Source organism: Dermacentor albipictus, chromosome 1 (genome assembly GCF_038994185.2).
Source record: "Dermacentor albipictus isolate Rhodes 1998 colony chromosome 1, USDA_Dalb.pri_finalv2, whole genome shotgun sequence".
NCBI classification, from domain to species: Eukaryota; Metazoa; Arthropoda; class Arachnida; order Ixodida; family Ixodidae; genus Dermacentor; species Dermacentor albipictus.
Window position 1 is genome coordinate 338,426,207 of NC_091821.1, and position 22,484 is coordinate 338,448,690.

The 22,484-nt window shown below is 44.5% G+C and overlaps 2 protein-coding genes across 4 annotated transcripts in view; one reads left to right on the top strand and one right to left on the bottom strand.

Moving 5' to 3' along the window:
- The first annotated feature begins 597 nt into the window (after nt 1-597).
- On the top strand, nt 598-11,599 carry Pyroxd1 (pyridine nucleotide-disulfide oxidoreductase domain 1). Of its 2 annotated transcripts, XM_065431529.1 has the most exons (11): nt 1,618-1,899; nt 2,101-2,181; nt 2,388-2,511; nt 2,761-2,828; nt 2,910-2,966; nt 3,054-3,127; nt 4,609-4,799; nt 5,406-5,485; nt 8,412-8,627; nt 9,947-10,210; nt 10,825-11,599. In XM_065431529.1, exons 1-11 carry the CDS (start codon nt 1,768-1,770, stop codon nt 11,068-11,070), a joined length of 1,533 nt encoding a protein of 510 aa, XP_065287601.1. In that variant the 5' UTR covers nt 1,618-1,767; the 3' UTR covers nt 11,071-11,599. The 2 variants fall into 2 exon arrangements, with proteins under 2 accessions (XP_065287648.1, XP_065287601.1); XM_065431576.1 differs by lacking the exons at nt 1,618-1,899; nt 2,101-2,181 and adding an exon at nt 598-651.
- krz (beta-arrestin protein kurtz) overlaps nt 11,211-22,484 on the bottom strand; it is a 48,475-nt gene continuing 37,201 nt past the window's right edge. For both annotated transcript variants that reach the window (XM_065431721.1, XM_065431676.1), the window contains exons 2-10: nt 21,837-21,944; nt 21,136-21,227; nt 20,359-20,731; nt 19,636-19,856; nt 18,237-18,309; nt 16,402-16,545; nt 15,790-15,876; nt 13,969-14,100; nt 11,211-12,210 (exon numbers count right to left, since the gene is read on the bottom strand). In XM_065431721.1, the coding sequence (XP_065287793.1) occupies nt 12,126-12,210; nt 13,969-14,100; nt 15,790-15,876; nt 16,402-16,545; nt 18,237-18,309; nt 19,636-19,856; nt 20,359-20,731; nt 21,136-21,227; nt 21,837-21,916 (1,287 nt within the window). In that variant the 5' untranslated portion in view covers nt 21,917-21,944 and the 3' untranslated portion in view covers nt 11,211-12,125. The remainder of the gene's footprint in view (nt 12,211-13,968; nt 14,101-15,789; nt 15,877-16,401; nt 16,546-18,236; nt 18,310-19,635; nt 19,857-20,358; nt 20,732-21,135; nt 21,228-21,836; nt 21,945-22,484) is intronic.

A 22,484-nucleotide genomic window follows, 5' to 3' on the forward strand; every position in this document is an offset into this window, starting at 1 on the left:
CAAGTGATTATTCATGCACGCTTCATGGCATCATCTGCTTCTTGAAGAAAAAAAGAAAAAAAAAGAAAAACCTTTATTCAAGGACATTGCCTGTGCTTCCTAGGAATACAGTGCATTGGGGTCTCCATAAGCGGAAAGTTTTTGTTTTTCTACAGGGGATGGGGTCCAACCATGTATATATATATATATATATATATATATATATTTACACACACACACACAGGGTGTCCTAGCTAACCAAGACATTTAAACTACCGAAGAGCTCTTGAGAAATCGTACCGACTGCGTAGTAGCCGTAGTCGTATGGGCTTACGGCCAGTATTTTTTTTCATCACGAAGTATTACTTACTTAATCATGTTTAATTAGTGAGCTTTTTAATTATTGCTTGAATTGCAAAGATATAAATTACAAAGTTGTTGGACACTTCAAATAACCTCCGAATCAAGCATTTGTTTAGTACTCGGCTTTGCCTCGTTGGTTTTTCCAAGGAAAAACAAAGTGTACGAAACATCCAAAATACGAAATAGATAGGTGCTCGCGGGCCACTAGTCAAGTGCTCCCGGCTTTACTAGCAGCGAGCGGCAGCTCGATACAAGGCTTCATGTTATGTGATGGTTGCGGCATCAAGAGAACACGCTGCTGACGCATTGGTAAGCGTTGCGGAGCCTTTTATGATGTGGCGATAAGAGAATGCAGCCATATAGCTTTCAATGGTTGCTTGTAGGCACTAGTGTTCCTGTATATGCTCCCTGCAGGAGCATATACAGGAACACTAGTAGGCGCATGAGTAGCAGCGTGCTAGCGCCCATCTATTTCGTATTTCGCGGGCTTTTGTTTCTTTTTGGAAAAAAAAACAACCAGGACCACTTCAGCACTAAAGGAGGAGGAATAAACTTTTATTTTGGAAACAGTATTCCGGGATAAGTCCCGGTTCTACTCTCGGTGGGAGGTCTCCTCATTCCAGCAATCCTCTGGCCTTCGCTGCTTCCTTGGCCCTGGTGACGAGACGTCATTGTTGTTCCAGGTCCTCGGAGACGAGCTTGGCCTCCCACGTTTTTATGAGGTCTTCGCTTTGTCTGGCGTTGCAACAATATCTCGGTGAAGGCAATGCGTCTTTGTCTAGATGCCATGGACATTCGAGGATCAGGTGCGCTAAGGTGTCCGGTACACCGCACATTGGGCAGTGGTATCCTTGTAGCGTTGGGTACAGTCTATGCATGATGGTTCAGTGGATGTAAGTATTACTTTGCAGTCGTCTGAGTGTAAATACAGACACACACTAAACTAAACTAAACTAAATTAAAGAAATGCTTGATTTGGAGGTTATTTAAGGTACCCTACAACTTTGTAATTCATATGTTTGCAATTCAAGCAATAATTAAGAATTTCACTAATCAAAAGTAATTAAGTAATGCTTTGTGATAAAAAAAATGCTGGCTGTAAGTACAGTCCACATCGGCTCATTATTTGCCCTTAGTGTCCCTTCATTAGAAACTCTATGCCTTCAGCCATGCCTTCAGCAGAGCGAGCTGGAAAAAGGCGGGAAAACGGGAACTGAACAGGGGACAAACGAAATCCACTTGGATCCGCAGCTCGCTGCCAGTCGTAGCCAATAAACCTGCATGCGAATCACATGAATGCTCTTGTGTGCTCGGTTTCGGTTATGTACTACTACGTTCAACGCTTGGTGCATTTTATTGTCACGTATTCCTAGACAACACCTATTACTCTTGTGACACCAAGATTAAGGAGTCAAAGAGTTCCTCATGAGAAAAACCTCCAGCAATATGGAAGCTTTAAAAAACGTCAGTGATGTTATTACAGGACAAGTATTGCATCTGAAAAGCACATTTGTTGTGATCGGTGGCGGCATTGCAGGCGTGTCGTGCGCCGAGCAGGTGAGTGCATGGTCCCCATAATTCATGCACGGACTGGCATCTAAAATTAAAAAAAAAATATCGTCATGCTGTTTAATGTTGATCACTTTGCGCTTGTGCACAAGTGTTGAATATACGTGTTGTGCTGTTCGCTCGCTGTGTCCAAGGCGGCATATACCAAACGGGCTGTACAGTGTTCAGTTCTCTGCCACCCTTTTCCAGCTCGCCGTTCATTCTCCTGAGGAGTCAGTTCTACTCATAACAGCGTCACCTATTGTAAAAGCCGCAACGAACGTTGTAAAGGTAAGTTATAAATTGGTTAAAGTGGTTTTGTCAAAAGTGCTTGCACCTGGGGATATCTCCTGCGTACGTGGCCGGATTACCAAACCAGTGACCCCAGAAAACGTTTAATCCAAAGTAGATGTAAGCGCCCTTTGATCGCCGAGCGCTCAGTTCCTGGAAAAATGTTTGTGTTATGTATGTGTTGTATATGTTGTGCCAACCTCCAGCTTCGCAGAATCATCGAGAGTTTCGACATCGAGGAGCGCTCTTTCAACTACCTAGAGCAGCAGTACAGCAACATCAAAGTGCTTCAAGATGTGCTCATCTCCCTGGAGGCCAGTGAACGAGCAAGTATTGCACATCTTCATTGTTGCTCATATTTTCTAAAAACACACACACACATTGGTAGACTTAATCGCTTACTTCTAAATGTCGGGAGTACTGCGGCTTCAGAACTTCGCATTTGCACGCTTTCAAGATTTTTGTTCTGGCCTGTTTTTCGCTATTCTTTCTTACTTAGAAATGCTTTAGGTAGAGTTTTTGATGCCATTTGCTTTGAATTTTAGCCTCCTGCAAAACACGGGTGTATTTTTCAGAAAGCCTTGCTCAAGAGTGGCCGAGTGGTCAGTTACGGAATGATCTGTCTTTGCATGGGTGCAAGACCTCAGGTATAGCGGTTTGAGGACCTCCTAAAATTTATAGGTTGCTCTTGTTGCTTAATGCATGACTGTTTTCCTGTCTACTTTCAGTTAATTTCCAAAGACAACCCACTGGTATTGGGCATTCGGGACACGGAGACTGTGCGGGTAACAGCGAATTCACAAACTTGGAAGGCCCTCCTCCAGCCTGAAGCTTGTAGCACCACGGACATAGGCTCTGTTCTCTCTTTTCAGATGCTGCAGAACCGACTTGGTGGTGCTAGACTTGTAGCTGTCATTGGTAATGGTGGAATTGCCACAGAATTGGTGTAAGCACTGTTACAAATAACCATGCCCACAGGTGCACCCATTGTGCGGCTTTTTGCATGTAGCAAAATGGCAAAAATAATTACAACTTTTTATATCTGACATCTATTATTGCAGTGTCTGGCTGGCTGCACTGGTCGTCATTATATTTCTGAAGTGTCAATCATGTGACCTGCACGGCACTCTTCAGGTTTCCCCCAGTGAAGTTACACTTTTAATTCCAAAGCACTTATCAACACTTCCTGTGTACTGCAGTGAAACTATTGAGGAAACATTTCTGGGCAGCCTTTGTTAAAAAAAAAAAAGAGCAATCTAGCACTGTGAATACAATTGACTCTAGGTTTAACAAAATCGTACCCCGAAAACATTAAAAAAACACTGCAGTAGTTGTGCCTTAGATGAGCAAATATTTTTATGTGTTCCCAGATGTCTCAGCTGTCATGTGAATTGAATTTTCAAATAACAGTTTAACACGAATTGATACAGTAGTGACTAGATTGAGCAGCTCATATTGTTGCTTGAATGTTGGAGTAGTGCAAAGTGAAAGGAGGACAGTGGAAAGCACAGAGCGACAACAAAGACGGGTGTCAGCTTTAATTGTGGCTGTTTATTTGAAACATTAACAGTCAGCCATATCAGCAGGTACTGGAGCATGGACTGGTCTAACATATCTCATTTGCTGCCAGCTACAGTCTTTAGAGACATGTAGGTCATTTATGGTTCATGGTATATGAAGTGGGCCGAGACAGAGCTAATTAGCTCGCAGAAAAGATACAGAGTGGTTGCAGAATTTAGAGGTACACAGCAATGGGATTATTGGCCCTAAGGTCTAGATTGGTGGTATATGGGTGAAAGATCTTGCAAGGCAAAACAGCCTTATGCTGCCACTGAGCCAGGCTGGCTGGAGAAAAATTGCAAAGGCACTTCTGTCCTCACTGTCTACGGAATCGTCATCAGTCTATTTAGGGCCACTATAGGACGAAGGCTTAGCAATCTTGAGACATCCTTTGCTGTGTTAGCATGCTTGCTACTATGCCTGCATCATTTCTAGTTCCATCATTCCCTCTTATCCTCTGCCACCCATGATTGTTTCCCTTCCCTGGGCATTTAGTGCCATAGACAACTGGTTATCTGTATTACATACCGCGTGTCCTTCCCAGCTAAACTTATTCTCTTATTCTCTCCTAAAATGTAAGCTACTTGTGTTTGCTCTATAATATATATTGCCGTTTCTGTCCCTTTGTGCACACCTGTCAGTTTCTGTTCAGGGTGTGCGAACAATCCCAACTTTTAAATAATTGATTGATTATTGTCCTATTCGATTTGGTCCTCGAATCGAATAGTCGCCACTCGCAAATCCAAGTATTTAGAATGCTTTATGTAATCGACTGTTCACGATCAAGCCTGAAATCTGGTGCTATCTGTTGTCCCCTCTTCTCACATGTGAAGTGAAGAGACTGTGTTGCATTTTTACTGTTTACAGACATGAAATGGGTGGCTGCCAAGTTCTTTGGGTTGTGCGGGAGAAAAGCATTGGTGCTACTTTCTTTGACCCCGGAGCTGCACAGTTCTTTCTGCCACAGCTGAGTGCCGAGAAAAGTGAAAGCACTGCAAGCTCTGCCATAGCAGAGCAAGACACTGCCGACTGCGGAGACTCCAAGTGTCCCAGCCACGGTTAGTTCCCAAAATACACAGCCCCAGCTCTACAAATCCTGGGTGCATGAAGAAAAACTATAACCGTCTCATGTCACGGCCCAGCACCACTATACTAAAAAAAACTGCTTTTTTGCAGGAGCCCCATTCCTTAAACTTTCGGCACCGACTGTACACATTGCTTTGCAAAACAAGAAATTATGCACAATGACCCCTCCTTATGCATGAACAGCCTCTTCAGCCTTTGTAATTGCAGTGTAGAAGACTGGAGAGCAGGTTGAAAGTGCTATCAATCCTTGCGGAGTCTATGGATTCCAAACAGTTAGATCACAAATGTTAACACCATGGGAGACCAGGAAGACCAGAACTCAATTACACTAGCCCTCTTTGATTTTTATAGATCAATAAGTCAACTGGCACAAGCTATTTTTCATACTTGTGCTCCACAAGACCTAGCTCTAGCAGAATATGTGTGATACATTGACAAAACAAGCACTGTAATTTGTCTTGAAAGCCGTAGTAGTGCCAGCTTAAAACCTCCTGTAAAATTTGTTGGACTATATAGTTCCTTCATGGCAAGCTACTTTGTGGTAAATATAGAGAGATCATCTGCCCTTTTTTGTGCAGCAAACCAGGATTCTTTGCCTCCTGGAAGTGCTTTGGGGCCAGACTGGGCCAAAGGTCGTGTTTTGCAAGGTGGAACTCAGGTTAGAGCTTGAGTGTTTCACAATACCTCTGATTAGTGCACCATGGTTATAACATTTATTCACCATACATATAAACAACACAAGCAGCTTGGCTATTTATTGTAGCATACTTAAGCAAGTGTGCTTTGATTGGCATTTTTGTGAACATAGTGTGGACCATCTTAATCCAGTTTTTCCTACAAGTGTTTTAGCATGACTCTGCCAGTAACAGGCACGTCTAATTTTTCAGAGCTTGGGATGTGCTGATCTGTTACACTGCTTACACATGGCAGTACATGACAAGGTGCCCATCCAGCAATTAAGATTTCTTTATTAAGGAAGCCGATCGGATGGAATGGTCCAACAAAAACACACTCTAAATCTTTGTAAAGAATGCACACCACTGAGCTTTTATTCTATGCATGTGCTTACCTGTGTAAACAAGCTGCCACAAACTAAGATAATGCCAGAGTGTGCAAATCTGTACAAATTTGCTTGAGCCCAAGTTCATTGTGTAACTGAGCAGTCCACAATAAAATTTTCCTAATGTTGTACTACACATTATTTTTTATCCAAATGTTTTGTGCATTTTTCTTGCTAACACTCCATCTGTATTTGTAAGGCTTCAGCTGTAATATTGTTATTTTGTTCCTGTTATATGTGCATATTTCGACGATAGCTGCGACATTTTGAACCTGTGAGCACCCGCTCACTATTGTCCTCTCTGCTTAAAGAGGCCTTGAACCACTTTACCAAAGTCGTATAATATAATTGACGTTAAAATACACCATTTCAGAAATACTTTGCTGCAAAAAGTACTTCGATGCATTAGTCGGTAGTGGAGTTGTTGGCAGTCTGACATTCCCTATGGTGTGCTTCCGCTCCTTCTTCAATGGCTGCACTGCGAAGGCTGCGAAAGAGTGCGGTGTGCCCACAATGCTCCGCCTACTGAACGTCATCGTGGCGTACAGTTCAAATTTGATTTTGGACGTTCATAGACACCACTACTTTTTGATTTTGGCACCTACTACACGCCGAGTGAGGTTGTTCTCAGCGAGCCACAGTGGACTCGTCGTGGCACCCCACGGCGGCCGTGGTGGCCGCGATATCTACGCTATGTAGCAGACACAACTACATGCAACTGTAGTGCATATGCACAGCATTTGCTTTGAGCGCATGTGTGCACTCAAATGCTCCAGTCTGGCCATGCTGCGTGGTGTGGACTGGCTTTGTCCTGCACCAGCTTGACCTACGGATAGAAGCCACATCCAACTCGTGCATTTTGAAGTGCCACCATTAGCTTAATACGAAGCAAAGTCTGCCAATGTGCCTAAGCAAGAGTGGCCAGGAGTGAGTGCACGCTTGCAAGCATACATGTGGTCTGACTGTTTCGCATGGTTCAAGGCTAGTAGAGCGTTCAAAATTTTTTGAATTTAGTGACACCTGGTGGCTATGACGCTGATAAGCAGGGTGGCCATAGTTTGATGCATACGCAGGCAGCCGCGGCCGAGCATGAACAGACGATAGTAGATTCTTTCAGAAATATGTAATTAATATTGAAATTGAAAAGCACATTTTCACTTAATTCAGCCTGTTTATTAAACTGTGTCAATAAATATACGCAGTAACTGTAGGAAGAAGTGCACTGATCCAAACACCCTTCTTGATTGATGTCAGCTATTTGCGATTGGGAACCTGCTATATTACAAAATAAAGCATCCAGAAACAGTGAGGAGCAGGCTTCTGTTGAAAAGAGCATTTGAGAAAAAGGAGACTTCGTACTCTGCCACGCACAATAGCAAAATTCGGTTGAGATGTTCACAGCAGCATATGCTATCTGCAGACTATGCTTTTTTATCAAGACCGAGGGTAGGTTCAGGACCCCTTTAAGGGTTAGTTTGGTGCGACGTGGCATGAGCGATTACCCATGGCCCTTTGCGATACAAAATGAAGTACCAATAAGGAGGATGCAACTATGTGCTACACAAGTTCATGCTTCTCTCACACTAACCTAACTGCTGCTTTGTTTATGCCATTTTTAAAAAAATCTGTACTGTTATAATGATCGCGAGTATTGAACGAAATGTAACTAATGTAATTATGTTCACCTGCATATAATTTAATGTTGGCCACAGTGCCCTTGATAGTGTGTCTTTCCAATGTTGGTCACAGCTACTTTCAACATCTGCTGATCCAAGGCATAACCTCTGTACAGGACGGCTATATGCTGTACCGTGCTCACAGAATCGTATGCATCAATTTAGGGCTAACTTATGCACACACATACTTTTATTTCCACCATCTACAGTTCATGTGACACCGGGGTTAATTTGGCTCATACGCATCGATCAGAGTCTGCATCACCTTTAGTGACCAGAATCATAGTGACATGACAAGGTACTCTCAAGTAATTGCACATACGGAATGTTCTACCATACTGGTGGCGTGCCTAAGCAACTGGACACCGACGCTCTGCCTATCTTGCAGAGAAGTCTCTCATCTAGCAGTATCTTGCGCATGGCCACAGCACACCGCCATGGCACTTGAAGGGCCTGGCTTCGAAGGCTATGTTGACTATGGCATAGGAGGCCCAGAGGCAGAGCACCAGCACACCGAAAGGAGCGAGGCTGATGGTGTGGGTGCAAGTGCAAATCATCCTCACTTGAGAGGCGAAAGCCATCCCATTCGAAGGGCAGCTTGTGCAATGGGAAACTGGCTTACATCTTATCAGTGCCTGTGACTGTGGTGCAGTCAGGTGAAAGTGCCGTAGTCTGCACTGCCACTGAGTGTTGAGGGGCCCGGTAATATCCTCCGGAATTATGTGACCCGTTTGCTGTATCGCAAATCAGTGCCTCACTCAGTGACAGATGCCTCGGTAACGCCTTGCCACATGCTTCTGTATGCTTGAATTACACTTATGGGTTCTGTAAAATATCCCTCTTTGCAGAAGAATGTGCACATAGAGTACAGCTGTGAGGTACGTCTGTTGCTGACACCTGCCGAATTTAAACAGAAGTGTCTCGCTGATGCCAGCTGCGACTTCAAGTGCGGCTCCAACTGGCCCATCTATGTGCTCTTGACCAATGACAAGTGCTTTGGCGTTGACCTCATCGTCAGTGCAACTGGTGTCACACCCAATGCAGACACCATCACTGCACCTCAGGTGGGGAACTGCATTTTAAGAACACTAGTGCAGCCTTCAAGGAGTGCTCTGATAAACCACCATGTTTTTACAGTAACTAACAGTGGTTAAGGGGTTTTGCCGCCAGGACACTCACGAGGCTGCATGCTCTGTATTAATCAGCAATAGAGCCTGCATCAGAGCCCCGAATTTTTGCTTGTGGATAAATTGATAAATGATTATAAAATGAAAGTCACCTAGTGTAGATTTTGTGCCTCCTCTTTTTGGTTCACCTCGCATGAATAAAACATGCCTGGACATTATTTTTAGCCAGTACTCCGCAATTTTTCTTTCTCACATAGTGTTTTACCTGGCTCCACATTGGAGGTCAGTTGGGAGTTTGTATGGCTGTGATGGTAAAGAGCAACCACCAATTCAGTAAGCGTGGGAAACCCGATGTGGCCACATGACTAGGTTGTCGGTGATGAATCATCACTAAGAATAGCCAACACACAGATACCCTAGTACGGTACAACCTCGTTCATACATGTTGGAAAAAAAGAGCCGTGGGAAAAACGTACGATCCGAAGTAACTAAAGAAATTTGAGAGACTAAACTATTGACATTTACGTAATGCGAAGCATAGCGCGGATCGTTGCGGCACGAGATGCCCACATCGCGCCGCCTGCAGCAGGAAACGGCGACGTCTTTGGATTGTCGCCTACTAACAGCGTACAGTGCGCTGCCAACGGCACCACGCGATGCAAAACAAATAGGTAAAGATGCTTAATGTAATAGGTTTGGTGGTGATAGATGTGAATGTGGCGTGCGACGACCCGAGCGGAGACTTGCTGGTACCAGAATAAGAAAATGCAAGCTGTTGTCTTCACGTGAGATGGGCGGCTGTATACTGTTCTCGATCGCACGCGCCTCATGCCTTTCCTTGTTCACATCGGATGTAGCGGCCGGAAGACGTATACGATCGCAGTCTGCAGCAGGGAATGGTGGCATGTTTCGGTTGTCGCCTATTAAAAACTGCTGTGAAAGTGCTGTGAAACAGATAGTCGAAGAACGCAATATGACTCGCGGCGATAGCTGTGAATGTTGTTGTACCGAAACAAGAAACTGAGTGCACACCGGCATTTTTGCGTGAGACAGGCAGGCGGGTATTGCGGTAAAGCCACGGCGGCGGGCAGCTATATACGGTTCTTGATCGCGAGGTTCTACTGTACTTCCGAAGGGGGGTGTGAAAAATCGCTTTGTACATATAAGCACTTTGTATGAACGAAGTGTGTTCATGCAGTGTTGTATAACTGGAGAGAAAGCTGCACTCCTAAGCATCCACCATCATTCCACTCCAGTTGGAAGTGGCCACAGATGGAGGCATCCTGGTGGACCGTCAAATGAGATCTTCACTAGCAGGCGTGTATGCAGCTGGCGACGTTTGTACAGCAGGCTGGGAGCCTGCGGAGCTGTGGTTCCAGCGGCGCTTATGGACACAAGCACGGCAGATGGGCCACTGGGCAGGCACCTGCATGGCAGCCCACTGGTCAGTCGAGCCTGATCCCCTTGCCGATGCCCGTTTCGACCTTTTCTCTCACGTGACACGCTTCTTTGGATACCGGGTGAGAACGTTTTTTTTTTTTTTGGCAAGCTACATACATGCAGCACAAATTGAAAAAGCTCAGTTTTGAATGTTCGAAGTCATTTTAGCAGTGCTTACCAAACCCGTCGTTTCTACATTATGCAAGACTTACTTTTACGGTGTTTTCTGGAGTTAAATTTCTTGCAGAATACGACTGAGAAGCCGCCTTTCTAAATTTTGCTTTATCATTCTAAGGTTACGAATTTTTCAGTTCATAGTGCAAGTGTAATAAACTTTTTGCTTTTTTTTGACAAGGGAGACTGCTCCACAATTGCATACTTTGGTCCCTCTTGAAACAATACACAATAAGAGACCAAGCTTTGTCATAATTTTGCAACAGTGTTTTTTTTTTTTTGGCAACTACAATCGTAACTCCTGAAAAATAAACTTGGAGCCTTATACATGTAAATATGTATTACTGCATAAACATTGTTATAAAGTTGGGTACCTTGACATGCATCTGCCTTTTGCATAGTTCCACAGGCACAGTCATGGCTTTGAAAACCTTAAAGAAAGACTAAGGAAAACATGTTGTCCATGGTGGGCATTTATTCACAGCAGCATTGCCGTTAGCTCAGCGATATGGTCTTGCAGGTGGTCCTTCTGGGTATCTTCAATGGCCAAGGCCTAGCTGACTGCCGTGCCCTTGTGCGCGTGAACCCAGGCCAGGAGTACATCAAGCTGCTTCTCCATGACGGAAGGCTCAAGGGAGCAGTGCTGATTGGTGATACAGATCTGGAGGAAACTTGCGAGAACCTTCTGCTTGACCAACTTGACCTGGGTCCTCTTGCTGATCACCTGCTTGACCCCGAAGTGGACATTGAAGACTTCTTTGATTGACCTCTTGTCAAGACACCCACGTCTGCTTGAAATGACTGGAAAATGCTCATTCATCACTCACAGAACTGTTTCCACGAACAATGAAGCACAGTCTTCAGCTGGAAAAACATGACAAGCAAGGATTGTGCCTTCAGAAACCATTCGACACCACACATGGCCGGCTGATGAGCCTACTACTGTTGCGCGCAGTGCTACACTGCTTTCCATCACAGGTTTTTCGCTCAAGCGGCCGGTGATAGGGACCCTGATGAACCTGGTGTGAGCTTGAGCATGGCCGCTAAAATACAGTATGAAAGTGCCTGTGCAGGCAGAGGTGGTGCTCTTGCCCGCCAGCCGTAGGACCACTTGCAAAAGGGACTGAAGTTTACATTCACAAGCCACACATTTCCCCACAGCGCAGCTGAAGGGAAGCCTGCTGCTGAACACCACGCACAGCATGCGTACGCCATAAGACTTTGAATGACGTTGAACACTGTCGCATGTGTACAGGACGGGACATTAAAGCTAGTGTTTCTTTTTTTTTCAAGCATGGCATAGAGTGTTATCCAATTCTTCAGCCTAAGAATATTAATGTGGCCAAAGTGCTTCAGTGAAATGCGAGATGCGTGCATTATACCAGTCAAAGAGGAGCCAGCCACTTTAACGGTACATCCAGCGGCACCTTTTCCTCTCCAGCCGCACTGCAGTAAGCTCTACACCAAAACATAGATGGATGGACGTCCATAGCTTGCATGATCGCAAGAGTCCACTCGGAAGGTGTGTGCCTCGGATAAGTGGACACTGCTGAAGGGAGCTGGAGCACAAATGGGAGGTGTCACAAACACCTTCGGCTGTTGGAACTGCCTGCCTGAAGGTGCTTGGTGACCTGCCTTGGACAAGATGCACAGTGAGGGACGGGAACATTGGGAGGGCGACTGTCGATTCGCAGCCTTGCCTTCTTGCACAGACCCTGCAGAGGCGGTGCACCAGGAAGTGGAGCCGCCAGTCAAGGTGGGGGACGGGAGCTAAGCTCGTCGACGGTTTGGCACTTAGGGAGCGCACAGACTGCAGTCCCCTCAGGCGTCCGTCTCACCGCGGAGCCGCAGCCGTGCAAAATCTTCGAAGATGATGTCATCATCATCTAGGCTGGCCGCAGCATCCCTGCAATTCACAAGAAACTTGTTTAGATGCGCAATGTTAGTAAAGCCAACTGCACAACAGTGAATCTGGCATTGAGGATATTTTGGATATTGCAAGCATGGTCTGACACAGGAAAACAATGAGCAAATGAATTGGGAAATCTGCAGGGTGGCAACAGTTTTGTGTGTTTATCTGAAAGTAGCACAAGATTACAGAGGAAACCTATCCAGTTTCCTCAAAAAGAACCCTTTGCAAGCAAAGAAAACTAACACGTTGGAGAAAGTGGGATCTTTTGAACTTTCGCCATTTTGCTTGCAACATTATGCATTGCGAAGAAGCTTACATGTGGATTCTGAATATTATGTATTTCATTCAAAACATGTCTTACGCTTGCCACTGTTTGGTAATCTGCTGTACATCAGGCTATGCAGTTTTCTGACACTGCAGAGCTGCTCGATGTAATATCATGGAGTAATCCCCATAGCTTTTCTGCCATGAGTACTTGAACACTGACTCGTTTGAGAGCACATATTTTTCCTCTTACTCATTTTACCAATGTGCTATTTCCTGCTTCTGTCAACAAAGTCACTCGTTAGCATTTTTTCACTGAAATAGCTATTGCATGCATCCATCAAATTGCATGCTACACTCCCATCAATTTATTGTACAAAAGTGCATAGGCACTGTAGCGGCATGAGTATCACCTTTAAAGCAGGTGAAGAAGAAGGTGGGCTCACGTGCACATAGCACAATATAGAACACACTCGGCACTCGACTTGAGTGGCCGCTCCCGTGATCCCACGGCACCATGGCTGGCCAGCCTAAATAAACCGTGGCTACCTCTGTGCGCTGCCTTCCACAAATTGTTGACCCGGACGTGATTCTTGAGCTGAAGAAACCAGAAGCCAGCACCGCTCCTGCAAAACTTCAGTAGGCCACGCATCCATGGAAGTTGTGAACACGGAACGTTGGGAGGCTCGCCTGCTACTGCTTGCGTGAAATCTCGAATGCCAATAGCATCAGGGTTGCGGTGGTTGCTGAACGCATCCTGAAGGTTGTGCTTGAGGCATTGCTGTGCTTGTAAGTGAAATTTGTGCCTAGTAGAGCCGGTCAGAGTGCCTGTATTAGTGATGAGCGAGGTGCCCCCGAACGGAAAGCCGACAGCTTGCAGGATTGTCCAAGCAAGGAGAGCGGTGGGCCATAAGTAGCTGAAAGTGCTTAGGTTTGGCCCAGTGAATTCCCTAGAACGAGACGTCGCACTACCTACACGTGAGTCCACCTTCTTCGCCTGCTTTGGAGGCAATAGTCGCACTGCTACAGCACTATGGCCAATTCAAATATGAGGAGCATGACAAATTTCTTGTGTTTTCTAAATTTGTGTTTAATGTACACATTTTCTACACTCAGGTCATGTAGATAAGGTAAGATGAGAGGCTCATCTGCACAAAGTGAACTACAAGTGGTGAAATGTAATTGCATTATACTATCAAGAACCCTCTCAGGAATCTGCGAAAGTAGGAGGCACCTTTGCCAGTATCACTTATGTCATTGCTTTTTTGGCAGTACAAGCTGCATAGGAAATTTTTTTAAAACAGCTACAGTAACTATGGTGGCCATCTGTGGGTTGATATCAAAAGCTTGGAAACCAAAACGTGTCTTCACGGAGCTTTCTGTGTTTGATTAGCAAAGTGTTTCTATCACAGCTACAAGTTGCCACCTGTGCAAATGTATCTTGTTCTCACACACTGCACTGTGAAATAGAACAGACAACAAACGTACGTGTCCAGCTCAATCAAGTTGGTGTCCAGTGGTACAGGGCCTGGAGCCTTGGGTTCACTGACAACTCGAATCGGGCTTGATTCTTCGGGTTTTGGGTGCATCAAGATGAAAGGCAGCTCAGCTACCAGGTCCCTGGGTCACACAATGAAAAATTTGCAAAAGACTTTATGCAAAAATCCAGAAGTTGTATTTTCTACACATTTGACATAGCACAGCCAGTCTCGTGCTTCAAGCACAAGTGACGCACAAGTACAATAGAACCTCATTCATACATTTCGGAAAAACCGCGAGAAAAACATACCAACTGAGCAAACGTACGATCCAAACTAACTAAAAGATTTTGACAGACTCAACTATTGTTCACATCTACGCAATGAGAAGCATCGCGCGGATCATTGCAGCACTAGACGCCGAAGTGCGTTGAGCTAGTGTTGCTCTGGCGGCCCGAGAGGCGATTTGTTGTTGTCCTACTGCATGGTGTTTTAAGAGGGCAACGGGAAACCGAAACGAAATCGCGCTGGTGGGTGACGCCTAATGCCGCCGAAGCTAAGTGTGATGCCCAGACCATGCCACCTGCGGCAGGGAACGGCGACACGCTTGGATTGTCACCTACTAAAAGCGTGCGGTAAGCAGTACGCACCACATGCTGGAAAACAGATAAATATGCTTATCGCAATAGGTTTGACAGTGACGACTGTGAATGAGGCGTGTGACGACCTGTGCAGAGATTAGCTGGTATGTACCAGAATAAGAAATTGCACACCGTCCTTTTCACGCGAGACAAGTGGTTATATACTGCTCTCGATAGCGCGCGTCTCATTCCTTTTCTTATTCACATGGGATATGGGATCTTGCAGCTGGAAAACATATACGATTGCAGGGAACGGCGACACGTTTAGGTTATGGCCTGTTAAAAGCATGCGCTACGCTTCCGATGGCACCACACACTGTGAAACAGATAGACGAAGATACTTATTGCAATAGGATTGGCGGTGATAGCTGTGAATGCCACGTGCGAAGCCTCTGGAGAATCTTTTCTGGTACCAAAACGAGAAGCTGAGATTGGCAAGCGAGTAGTGCGGTGAACCTGCCGCGGCACGCACCTATATACTGTTCTCGATCGCGCAAACCTCGCGCATTTTCTTGTTTACATGGGATCTAACTGCCGGAAAATGTATCATATGATCCCAGTTTGGCAACGTGCTGAAAGTTGGTGCCAAAAAATCGTGTTTTCCAGGAACACATGAACCGGTAAAAAATGAGCGTAACTCTATTGAGTCATTTTTTGTGTTCTCGATTGTGAACGTTGGCACCGGGAAAACGTATGTAATGGGAATGCATCAATGGAGTTCTACTGTATTTCTTGTTTATGGCTTGTGGCATCTTAGTGCTTCAAGCGATAGCTCACTACCTCATTTGTTATAATTGTGGTGCAGGGAATCTCGCTTGCAACATGTTGCAGCTGCTAAAACCACCATTTGCACCACTGATGAACAGGCAATGTGAACTCACTCTGTTATCTCCTTTGTTGAGACACAGACTATCTGCTGCACCGTGCTCTTGCTCTACTACATACACTAAATATGTTAATGATCAAAACGCTGACATTGTAAACCCAAGTGTCATAAAGCATGGTACTTTCTGATGAAAATGTAACAAAGTTTAATTTTTGTCTGACCTAGCATGATGATGAAAGAGTTTGAAAGTTACTTAGATTTCCCTTGTAAAACTGACCTAACACACTCTCTTTCAAGTAAATCTCTGTAGCCTTCAGCAGAATTTTAGAAGCAAGAGGAAAAGACAAACAATGCAAAAACTGACCCTCCAAGTGGCCCCAGGCAAAGCTTCACCTTGACCTTGTACTGCACGATGATGCCAAGGTTCTCCTTTTGTGCTGGGTCTGTGATTCTGCACACAATTTTCAGTGCAACCAGTTTGGATTGTGCTACAAACATGTGTTGCAAAACTAGTATTGGAAGGAAAATAAGGACGGCAAGGGTTTTAGTATAAATTTCTCACTACGTATTTTATGTGTGGTTTCTGTTATTCTTCTTGCACATAACTACACACGGCATATATTCCTTGTCTGCACATGTGACAAGTGTACCTATTTTTCTCAGACTGAGCAGCATGCCTTCAATATTTTAATCCACATTCTACCAGCAACCGCTTGTGGCACTTTAGGTAGCAGAAAAGTTGTGCACAAGTAAATGTGATAAATTAGCTTGTTTGCAAGATCTTGAACTAGCAGTTTCCGCAACATTTTATATGCACGCACATGTAGGCACAGTCATGGAATACAACATTGTTTAGTGCATGCCATTTCTGAGCACATACCTACACAAAGCTTATGAGAGCAAATCTTGGGGAGGACAATATTTTACAAAAGATGCTGTGGCTGTTTTTGATTTCAACGAATGAAAATGAGCTCACATGGTGGATGAAGCAAGGTTGGTATCTTCATGCTTCAGCTGCCCATCCAGCGCCAGACCTCGCTTGTCCTTGTTGTTAGCAAGCAGGGGCCGCAGGTAGTACACCTTCGAAAGCGTAAAGCCGGGACTCACTGGACACCCCTCCCTGGGAAAAGAGAGCATGTCTATTACTGTGTGGTACATTTTGCCACTTATGTATATGACCCCCCTATACGTGGTCATACACATAAAGGGGAGAATCGGGAACAGAATACCTCTAGAAGGGTTCACTCAAGGAAAAGGAAACACTTTATAGAAAGCCAGCAGCATAAAGGCATACACCTTTACACAAAATTATACAGAAATTATTCAAGGTAAATGTTGAAGTGACTGAAAGTCTTCATTGTCCAACTGTCTTAGCCATCTCTCACCATCATCAAGGCTCTTGTCTTTTGGCTAAAGCAGCTCGATGTGCTGCCTCACTTGTTGGTGATCAATGTGGTACTCCATTTGGAACCAACTCAGTGTTGCAGAATGTGCCAACCACGCTGACGCAGCAACACTCACCACTGAGGTGTGTCTGTTCTGCTACGACCGAGCGCAGGTGTGCACCCTTCGTGGCGGGGATGACATAAGTGATGCAACCAATCACTCAGTGCCGTGCCTGAACACATCTCCCCCTTCCACAAAACCTTTTGTCTCCACGTTCCCTCTTCACATTCTGAACACAGCATCATCAAAACTTGTCTCAAACTTTGAAAAGAAAGCTTTCTTTTAAAAGCTTATGTGTATAGCAGTTTCGTAACCACACTCTGGCAAGCGCTTGCTGATAACAATGAAACACGCTGCATTGGAAAGGTGCACGAGGCTCCCATGTGCGAATGCCATAGTCAGAAGAGCGTGTCTCTAGAACTGCACAATGTTAAGCGGCTGTCATTGCCCTGGACAGCTAGGCTGGTAATGTAATATTCTTCCAAACACAAATGTCGAGTTGATAACAGGCACTGTTCTCAGATACTGATTCAGAAACTTCTGTATCTGTCTAGAAGAAAATTATTGCATGTTAGCAAAGAAAACAAAGGCCAGACATTTATTTTCGAATTTTATGCCACATATGACATCAGTTTAGGGTCAAATACTTCACAGCTTTTAACACATTTGGGTATTTTTATGCAGAAACAGCCCATGAAAATTTATTCCATATTGACACTTTTTTTTTTTTGCAATAACGTAATTCTCTATGAATACTCACTACTTATGGTCCAATGTTGTCACAGTCTGTAATGTCACTGGGAGCTGGTACAGAATTTTCAAAGTGCTGTTCCCACCTGCCTCTTTCTGGCATATCAAGCTTTCACTTTGTAAAATCAGTACATTTAGTACGTCAGAAGCATTATCTACAAGCATATCTTAAATCAATACCTTTAGTTTACAGCTGGAAGAATGGCTCTAGATGCAGTTTCAATGCCAGAGGGACATTGGCACATGGATACTTTCATTAACGTGTCGCAGCTGGAAAAATGTAATTGTATTCCAGTACCAGTCCATTCCTTTTCACGCTTCCTCATTGGTTCCCACCTATATGCTATCAAAATTGACTAGCCTGAAGTAATTGATGGCAAGAACTGAACAGAATTAGATGTATATAATTAATTACTTATAGTATCATGGCATTATACTGGCCCAGCACCGTAATTCCTTTATGCACTAGTCTGTTGAAGGCAGAGGGAAAAGCAGCATAGCAAGGTGCTGTTTTCTTCATGGCATGAACAGTGCAAAAACAAATGGGTATAGTGATGAAATGATAAGACACATGCATCGCTGATTCCTTGTGCAACAACAAAGAAAAATGCTCACTCGGAGTCGATTTCGGCCACTGTGCACTTGTACTGTGCCGTTGAGAAGAGGCAGATGTCCGCAAACTGGCGCACTGCAGCAGAAAGAAGAGCAACAGCCTTTTACCTGCACCTTTTCAAGCCGTTCTATCAATCTGCATGACTTGCAAGGCTACAAAACACTAATGGAATGCATCTTCTCTCTGTATTGCATGTACATGGCTCCCAAGCTACAAGAGGCTCATCCTTCGGGAATTTTACATTGATGCCACCTAGTCTACTTGGAAAGGCCTTCACTCAAACTTTCTGTTCACAAGGACACATGTTGGTAGCTCACAGCAATTAAGTCCACACCCCCGATTCATGTTTGCTGCACTGCGCTGACAGTTAACATGTGTATTGAGGGAAATTTTTTTTTTTTCTTTTGATGGAACATGATGTCTGCATTGTGGACACGGACTTGTTCTTGGTGGAATGTGGATAAGGGATATTGTTATTGTTTAAAAAAAGTGCAAGAGTGCATTTCGGGAAAAACAATCTGTGCAAGCAATTTGTGGATGACCAAGGTTTCAATGAAGTTTTCATTTTACACAAGATGGTGTGCAAGGAAGTGTACTGACAGGGTTTGCAGGGTCCGAACATTCTTCAGCAATTTACCCTAGAAGTAGGCAAACAATATGCAAACCTTATGAATGCTTCATGTTGTTCGCTCCCATTGACGAATTTGAGGATCTGATTGCAACATACTGAAGGGCAAGTTTCTTCTTCACACTGCACCTTTGACAACTGCTAGGGCAAGTCATATGCTTTAGAAGCATCAAACAGCAGCTTTGTAGCGAAAATCAAACCTCTCAGGAGTTCACACATACATGCTCAATGTGTTGCTTGTGGCAGAACAAAGTGAATATAGCGTGGTGCTGTCAGCATATTCTTTTCACTGCAATCAGATATCATGCAGGGTGTTATCATGCAAGTATACCACTGAAGGCTTAGGGCGCTCCTGAATGAACCCTTTTTATGAAGGCATGTAGCTGAATGTGTATGACGCTAAAATTATGCACCGCGGGGTTTAACATTGCAAAATTGCGAAGTGGGTTATGAGAGATGCCGTAGCAGAGAATTCTGGGTTAACTTTGACCAACTGGGATTGCTTTACGTGTACCCAAATCACGGTACATGTATGTCTTTACATTGGACTTCCATTGGAATGCAACTACTACAGCTGGGAGATGAACTCATGTTCTTATGCTTAGCCAAACAACACCACAGTCACTGCAGCGAGTCACGAGACTATCTGAACATCTTGGATGCTATGCTGGAAAAGGCTGTATGCGCCATGGTGCATATGTAGCTTAGGTATATTATAGGACTGCACATGTTGAACTGTCTGATGCCTGCTGGGGAATGAATGTGAAACGCACCAGAGACCTTGACCTTCTTCACAGTGCGGTTGGAGTTGTTTGCAATGTGGACATTGACAGCAATGTCCTCCCCATGATGGTAGAGCTCCTTGTCAAGGGAGGCCTCCAGGTGCAGCTTGTTGGGTGACATGACAAACTCCTTGCTCACCTCCACGCTCGGTTGCTCTCCTTGCCGGCTGGGTGCATACATGATCTTGCGAATGGCCAAGCGCACCGAGTTCCTGCACCAACATGCTACTGAATTAGGACAACGATAACAAAAGTAACGTTGTGCCAAATTTCTGTTTCTTTCACAATGACAATCAAAAGTACACTACCCTTACAGATCTGTCGATTTTTGTTCCTTATGTCTAGTATAAAAGGAAGAGCCTATAAATTATGTTTAGCTCATTGATCTGAATCATCATAATAAGAATTAAGAGTGCAGTTACAAATATCCATGAATAGCAGTGCATTGATTAGCAAGGCATCATGACCAAATATTATATGCTGCATTCAGGGCATCATATAGCCTCAGCTACAAAAGACCCTTGTGCCACATAATCTGTTCATGTATCATCTTCATATAGTCAAATTTTGACAGACAGTGCGATTTTTGTGCTTCACATTGTTTGTAGCTGGCACTTAATTATCAACCCCTAGAATTACAGGCAGAATGCCACAGTTATTTCTATGTCATGCTTGCTGCAACGGTGGTGTGGTGTCGATGCAAGCTCTGCTCACCGCTTGTGAGGCTTGTCTTCGGGGCTGTCTGCAACATAGCCCTTGAGCTCATAGTCGACTCCGCAGGGCTTGCCTGTGTCCCCCGGAGCGGGCTGAAGGGTTACTGAAGCAGGACAGTGTGGCGGTAGCTCAAAGTAGAAGGGGTATGCATTGGGGCCCAGCTTGCGCAGTAGTCGCTCCTGCAGCCGCGTCAGTGGTCGTCCTGCAGTCTCTGCTAGAGGCGGGTATATCTGCTCTGAGGCCAGGTACAGGTCCTTGCGGAACGTCAGTCCCAGCACATCCAAGTCCTCACGGCCATACCGGAAGGCTGCCAGCACGTGTCCAAATACCTTTCGTTCCTTCACATAGTCTGGGTCAATCAGGACTACGCCGTCTGAAATGCAAGTAGCATTGTGAGTACTCTTGCGCCATGTTTGAGGATGTGAAATGGCTTAAGTCAAACTGATTTAAGGGTCGGCAAAATATGTCACTGGTCTTTCAGCATTAGGCAAATAATCGTTCATTGGACACGGTCACTGAGTGAATTTATATTAGTACAAGGGCCTGGCACAATGACTCAAGGCAAAATTTACCAAAGTCCTCAATCCCAAAATAGCACCTATGAGGTTCAGTGCCTACATTTGCAGAACAAGTGCTGCTGCAGGCAGTATGAATGTCTCAACATGATGATGGCTGTTGCAAAGACGTTTTATAGAGCAAGAGGTGTGAACTACTCTGACAAATACAAAACCTGCATTGAGGTTATTTACCACAGCTCAATGTGCCACCGGCACTCACCTATTGGATCGACGCTGGTGATGTGGTCCACAAAGTCCCTCTTTCCCAAGTACATCGTAATCTTTCCATTTGGTGAGCTCTTCTTGAATACCCTACACATAGGAAAAATTACCATACACCAAATAAGCTAGATAGGTACAGGATGCAGAGAAAATGTATGCGTGTTCAATTCAAATTACTGAGCAGCAGACAATGTCTGTAATGGTTTGGTAACTCCAGCATTGGTGATGACCCTCACTGCATAACTAAGTAGGCAATAAAGTTTGCCTGCAATGTCACTAAATGTTGAAACTCCACTGTGCTTCATTGTCTTATTACATTTCTAGACAGGTTTTGCATACTACAAATCATTGTGTTATGTTGTTTTTGCTATGTAGCCAAACAGGCTGCCTGCGCAGTCTTAGTCACTTCATGTGCTAAGCCACAAGTAGAGCAAAATAATTTGCCAGAACTCGCTGTCAATCTCTAAAAGGGACTCATCATGTGCTACGACAAAACAATGTAGTACAACTTAAAGCGGACAGCTGGGCTATTGGGAAAATCAACATTTCATGCATTTCCAGTGCTTTAAAGAAATAGGCAAAATTAAGAGAAAAAGTAAAGACGCAAGTACAGTGGATACTACTGTCACATTTCCCTCTAAGTATGTTTCTTTAACTATAGGCTTGGAATGAGCAATTTGTTCTGCTTCATGCACATACCGTGTGCCCCCTTGCCTCTTGGCTGACTCTTCCGCAGCAGCAGCCTCCGTTCCAATTGTGCATGCCGGCGTGTCGTCCATGCTCACAAAGCTGACCGTTGCGAGAAACCTGGAAACAATGCTGCCATGAAGAACTCCATTTGCTAACAGCAAGACTAGCTGCACTAAGTGCAAATTCACTGTAACAAAAAATGCATTCTGGCATGTGCTGAAACAGATGCATGACTACAAGGCCACAGTGAGAATGCACAATAAGCGCAAAGCCAATGAACTGATTTGTTTTATTCAGACAACAGCTACAGTGCAGTGCAGTTGCCTACAGATGCTGCTGCCAAGATAAGCAAATACCTGACAATGCATTATACAGGGTATCTCAGCTAATTTGTGCCAGGCTTTGAGAATTCCACATGTTCATTACAAGAATGAAACCAATTCAGTATTATTCATGAGGAGTATTCCTCATGAGGAGCTCAAGTATTTTTAACTATGGGCTTGGGTAATTAACAACAATTCTTGTCTGTTGAAGCAATGAGGAAAATGGAGCCATATGAAATGCTATAAGTCATGCATGACATTTCTTGAAGCTCTGTCAGCAGTTTTGCTGTTGATGGGCACTGTAAAGGGCAAGAAGGTTTTGGCAGTGGATGGC